At 42.4% G+C, this 6,062-nt stretch overlaps 1 protein-coding gene across 2 annotated transcripts; it reads left to right on the top strand.

Annotated features, from left to right (window-relative positions):
• The first annotated feature begins 295 nt into the window (after positions 1-295).
• On the top strand, positions 296-5,621 carry LOC112293775 (LIM domain-containing protein HDR3). 2 transcript variants are annotated; one of them, XM_024543597.3, is made up of 11 exons: positions 296-1,007; positions 1,264-1,489; positions 2,007-2,142; positions 2,372-2,507; positions 2,736-2,819; positions 3,043-3,162; positions 3,443-3,688; positions 3,957-4,019; positions 4,335-4,447; positions 4,631-4,689; positions 4,829-5,621. In XM_024543597.3, exons 1-11 carry the CDS (start codon positions 873-875, stop codon positions 5,122-5,124), a joined length of 1,614 nt encoding a protein of 537 aa, XP_024399365.1. In that variant the 5' UTR covers positions 296-872; the 3' UTR covers positions 5,125-5,621. The 2 variants fall into 2 exon arrangements, with proteins under 2 accessions (XP_024399365.1, XP_024399364.1); XM_024543596.3 differs by having other exon boundaries at positions 499-1,007; positions 2,004-2,142.
• The last annotated feature ends 441 nt before the right edge of the window (positions 5,622-6,062 follow it).

Here is a 6,062-nt window from a genome sequence, read left to right as displayed (position 1 = left end):
ACCGCATTGGACTTGTCACCGTGAAAAGGCCGTCCATTTCCATCAATATGACACGTGTGAGGATACGATGGGCGGATTGGTTGTCAACCACAATTAGACGCTGGCGGGGCGATCGAGCCCCGAGATTGAGATTTTACAAAGGCGGCGAGACGAAGGAAAGATTCAATTTTTCAATCTGCGGCGGGTGAGGGCGGGCTTTGAATCCCGAGACGCAGTGAGAAATATTATTCATCGGTACTGGGGTGGAATGGGTAATGGCGATGGCGGAGGGAGGGACGGAGGGGTAATGTTGGGTGGTGAAGAGGAGGCGATGCGAAGGCGATGAGATGGCGATGAGGGCGATGGTGTAGGCAGCGGCGGCACCCGCGGAGCTACTTTGCGGTACCGGGTCAATTATTCTCCGGATTTCTACGTTCGTAGAATTCACGCAGAGGGTGATTGGCTCGTTGATTAATGTAGCCTTTGACGGATGCATTTCTTGCTTTGTTTTAGCTCATGGGTAACGACGATAGTGTGCGGTGCGCTGGGGTGTAGCTTGGCCGGCAGCTGGTCGTGCACGCAGATTAAATGAAAAGGCGATGGGGGGAAGTTAAGAAGGGATGAGTGTGTGTGGGGGGAGGGAAGGGGAGGGGTGGAGGGTGGTTTGTTGAGTGTGATCAGTTGCGTCGATCATGGCTTGTCGAGTGTGTCAGTTTAATTGATTAAGAGAAGTCCCTTGATGAAGTTGCGCCTTGCACGCACTTGGTGAAGGGTGTTTTGTAGAGGAGTGGCTCCGGGATTCTGTTTTGGTCCTGATTTTCCATGGTTGTATGGAGGGAAGGTTTGGCTGCATCTGCATTGTATTTCAATTTTGTACTTGAAGAGAAGCAGAGATGGGATGGTTTGACAAACTGCTGGGGAACGACTTTGGGTCGAGTTATCGTTACGGTGAAGGAGACGAGTATCCTCGACTTCAATACGCCCCGCGTCAGAGTTCCGGAGGCTGGCACGGCCCAAACATTTTTGATGTAAGCTGCTTTGTTTTCTTTGGCCCATGTACTTCTCCTGCGCTGATTTCCTGTTCCGGAGGTTCGGGCGATTTGCAAACTCAATGTTTGGAGCAGAGGCATAATTTACGTGATAGATTTTATTTGTGAAGTGGGGCGGATTTTATTTATAGAATCAAACAGCAGGGATTGGAGAGGGTGTAGAGGATTTCGATGCTGTGGAAAGGTAGTAATTTCCACACTCGTGTTGAAGGCTTCTGCTGATTGTGCCTTGCAGGATGGAATGCGAAATGGTGCAGGAACGTCTTACTCCAATGATCGGCATGGGTATGACAGGCAAGGTTACGACAGGCAAGGTTACGACAGGCAAGGCTACGACACGCATTATGATTCGAGGCTGCCGTTTCACGACAGCTCATCCAATGATCGTCACGAGCCGTCCTTGGAAGAGACTGATAGAGCTATTGCTCTTGCTCTGGCTGAAGAAGAAGAACAAAGTTCAAGTGAGCGTCATCATCCGTCACATGTTTTCTTTTGTTTCTGTGTGTATGTGTGTGATTCTATTTGGTCTCGAATTGCTCCAATTCACATGCGACGTGTTCACTTGGATCAGTTTTATGAATTCATTGATTTCTTATGATCATGAAGATAACGTATTCTCAAGAATATTGAGCATGGGTTGCTGACAGTAGTATGAATGGAACTAATGTTGAAATTGATTATCTGCTTCTGAAGTGAATTTCTGATTCAATTTACTGTATTTGGACTCAACGTCCTTGTTTAATGCAATCGTTTTCTTGATGTAGAATTGAGACAAGCAACCGATAGTGTCTAGAGCATTTTCTCTGTTTTGAGGTTCCATGTAGAAGTTCATTTTCCGAATTTAAGTGCAGCCTTCACGCTTCTAGCGTGGGGTTGTTTCTCTCACGTGCCCGCATCGACTGTATGTTGATGGTGCTGCTAAGTCACTAAATCATGTTTTCCCAGAAGCTGATGTTTCATGTATTTATTTATTAGAAGGAGGTGCACGGCCTGTGTACAATTTGGATGAGGACGAGCAACTAGCAAAAGCTTTGCAAGATAGTGTGGATTTTGGGCACCGTGACCCATGGAGGGTTCCCGATTATACTCCTTCATACCCCCCTCCTCCTGCCAGGTACACATGATAACTTGGCCAGTGTAAAGTTTGGACTTTCTGCATTGGAGTCAACACACACGTATAAGTTGACAGATGTTTTTTGCAGTGTGTATAATGGATACTTAACGATTTTCCTTTTTTTTCTCTAATTTTTTGTTACGACGTTGTATTATTATTTATCTAGTGTTCATTCTGGTTGCAATAAAGTAAAATTACGAGTCATTTCTAATCGGGTTATGTGCTGCAGGTCAAGCGGCCTGACTGTTTGTGCTGGGTGCGGTGAATCACTTGGTTATGGGCGCTTCTTGAGTTGCTTGGGTAGAAATTGGCACCCAGACTGCTTCTGTTGCAAAAAATGCGGCACAGCCATTGCAGATCGCGAGGTACTTCTTGTGGTCTTTCTTGTAGTACTTCGGTAGATTTTGTTCCATGCGTCAGATCTAAGAATTATCAATGCCCCTGCTGTTTGGCAGTCATTCAGCTGCAGAGCATGATGCTACCAGCAAAATATCACACTCATTGTAACTTAGTTACGCAAGCGTCCTTTGTTGGATGCCAAGGTATGTTAAAAATATATTGCTAACTTCGATCATCTCTCATTTTGAACTCAGTTTTCAGTTAATGCGAGTGAAGCTTATCATCGTGAATGCTACAAAGAGCTTTATCATCCGAAGTGCGAAGTTTGCGAGCAATTTGTAAGGGCTTCGTACTCATAGTATATGCAGAATATTTGTGTTTGTTCAGATGTCAATCGCACTGCAATACATTTTAGTACTATGTTGTATCATGAGTGTTAAATCGACCCGGTGTTTATGATGATGGTCTAGTGCAAGACAAGTAGAATGGCATATTCTTCAGCAGCTCAGCCTTATTGTCAAATCCTACATTACACTGGCTTATGCTCTTTTTCTTGCACAGATTCCAACAAATTCAGTCGGACTTATAGAATATCGATCGCACCCATTCTGGAACCAAAAGTATTGTCCAAGACATGAGAGGGATGGCACACCCCGTTGTTGTAGTTGTGATCGTATTGAGGTAAGTCGGTTTCTAATATAATTAGCATTTTTATTCAAGATTGACTTTGCTCGCGTCAAAGGCAAAACGAAGGACAAAAAATATAATGACAGAATATGTGCCTCAGAATAAGTGCACTTTTAAAAACTTGTGTGTTTTATGGAAGTGCTAGTGTCTTTTATAGATTAATCTTCTTGAGGGGATAAGCATTGCAGTATGTGTTTGTGTGCTTTTCGCGATGGATTTTTTAAAATTATGGTAGTAGGTGGAATTCTTTAACTAGTTTGCATGCTGGATCTAGGCTGGAGGTCCAGGAACATACATTTCTTTGGCTCAAATAACTGGAGCTCAAGGAACGTTGGCGGATGACCGGAAGGTCTGTCTAGAATGCTTCGACACAATAGTGGTGGATACCGCAGCCTGCCAACCCTTGTACCGAGAGATTATGAAGTATTACGATAGCATCGGCATGCCAATCGAGCAGGAAATTCCTATGCTTTTAGTTGCGCGAAGCGCCCTCAATGCAGCACGAGATGTCGAGAAAGATGTAAGCTGATTTTCTTGTTCATGCTTGAGTTTTAGGCTGAATGTTGCTTCACAGTTGAAATTCCCATCAAAGATACCATATTATCATAGTTAAGTCCCATCACAGTCCCTGCGCTATATTCGTTTTATTGTTAAACAGACTAACACAGATTATCCTGAAACTAGAGTACGCAATGCTCATCATGGTTTGTGCTGAATCTTGTACAGTTGCTTGGATGGAATCACAAAGAATTGGATAATAATATGATTCCATTTTTATTGTGTGGCAGGGACACACTCATTCTGCGGAGACACGAGGTTTATGTCTTTCCGAGGAACAAACTATCACTTCGGTGAGCTCACGGCATGCTGCTTCTCAATGTTTTGGAGTTCGTCTATGATTCAACTTGGGAAATCGATATGTTAAGGACGTTAAATTTTAGGTCTAAATAGCCCAATGAACGCTTAGCAATTTGCGTGCAGAAATTATTAATGCTACTGTAGGTGTCAAATTTGTGGTGTTTCAAGGCTTTCTGTCGTAGGACTTACGTTGAGTATGGGTAGTTTAGTGCAATTCTGCAAACGATTGTGCAAGTTTGTTTCAACACGGTTCTTTCTCGTCTTATGGGGCTCGAATGACATATTCTAATTGATCTAATTGGCATCAGGTGCATGGGGGAGGAAAATCTAGAACTCCAACGAGGCATATGCGGGCTGAAAACCAGAAACTAACTCGTCATTGTGAAGTCACTGCCATCCTTGTCCTGTATGGACTTCCTAGGTAAGTCTTATTTTCTGGTTTCTTAGTTTGATTGGTTTGGTTACTAAAATCCGTTATTCTTACCAATTCATGCTCTTGTACGCTATTGTTTATTCACATAGTTTTATGCGTAGTGAATTGTAGTTTTGCTGTTGTCTACTCATCAATGTTGTTCACTGATGAATTACTGTCTGGGTTCTGCAGACTACTGACGGGCTCTATCTTAGCTCACGAACTTATGCATGCCTGGCTTCGTCTGCAAGGTAAGTTTGCAATCGGAAGCAATTCAATTTATGATAGTATCTTCAATTTACTCCCTTTTATGATCTTTTCTTCTAGAGTTGCCTATACTGCGGTTTTTGAGCACTGGTGTGATGAATCTGTGATGCCAACCGTCTGCAGTGCCGAATTTCCCACACATGCGCCCTGAAGTTGAGGAGGGTATATGCCAAGTCATGTCACACATATGGTTGACGACCGAGCTTAAAAAACTGAAAAGTGGCAGATCATCGTCGTCATCTTCTTCCAGCCAAACTGCTATTGAAACTCGACTTGCTGAATTCTATTTGCACCAAATCGCTTCTGATTCATCACCTGTCTATGGGGACGGATTTCGGTACGGGATAGCAGCTGTGCAGCAATTTGGGCTTTCTCGCGTGCTTGAGCATCTCCGACTCACTGCAAACTTTCCTTTGTAGCTATCTGGACCTTCTCAAGCTCACTAGTGCTAGATGATCGATTGGATACTTGTTTGTGAACCTCTTCTATTCGGAGGCTTCATGGGTGTCGATTCCCCAGGTTCTGTAACATAATTTTCGAGTTGCGTGGTGCCAAAAAAGTTTGTAAGTATTTCGTAAAACCTCTGGAGACTTTTTGCGACTCCTGCAGGTCTATGTTTTTATTGAAAATTTATTTTTAGTACTATGTTTTGTAGGACGTTGAGATGGAATCATATTGAGTGGACAGAATCTTACATGGAGGTTTAAGGTCGAGGTATTGTTCAGCAATCATTCAGATCTGAATGGCCGAAGTATGTCTGCATTTTGCAATATCGAATTCCAGTGAGTAGGAGAGAATGTGCCACTCTTCTCCATCGCTTTCCTTCATGTCAGTGCTCAAGCCAGGAGCGACTAGACTGTGGACTGAACAGAACTTTTGAGCACTGTTTCAGATAAAAACTAATTTTTTTCAAAAACTGATTCTTCAATTTTGTGGTTGAGAATTCGTTCACTATTCTACTTGTGTTGGTTTGTAACGCCTAGTTGCTGAGTCAGCACCTTCATTGTGTAATTTCTTGTGTGAAAGCTGAACAGTATATAATTATTGTGTAGACTTGCATGGTTACGAAAGAATATTACAGTTGTTTTGAAGTTAAATAAATATCTTCGTCGTTTTTCTTCTTTTTTTTCGAATTTCAATGTAAACTCTATGTAATGCTTTTGTAAGAAAGGCAGGTGTTTTCTAGTCTCAAAATTCTGTGTTAGCATTTTGTTGGAAAATGTTTATTTCGAGTATTTTCTAAGTTTCGAGTAGATTGATAAGTTATTTATTGTGATGAGACTAACCGCATTAACCTTTCTATGATTCTATACATACTTGATTTATTTCTAGCAATGAAATTACAGTTTATAATTAT

This window comes from Physcomitrium patens, chromosome 16 (assembly GCF_059467195.1).
Source record: "Physcomitrium patens ecotype Gransden chromosome 16, ASM5946719v1, whole genome shotgun sequence".
NCBI classification, from domain to species: Eukaryota; Viridiplantae; Streptophyta; class Bryopsida; order Funariales; family Funariaceae; genus Physcomitrium; species Physcomitrium patens.
Note: the sequence above shows the minus strand (reverse complement) of the source record. Positions and strands in the feature narration are given on the sequence as shown.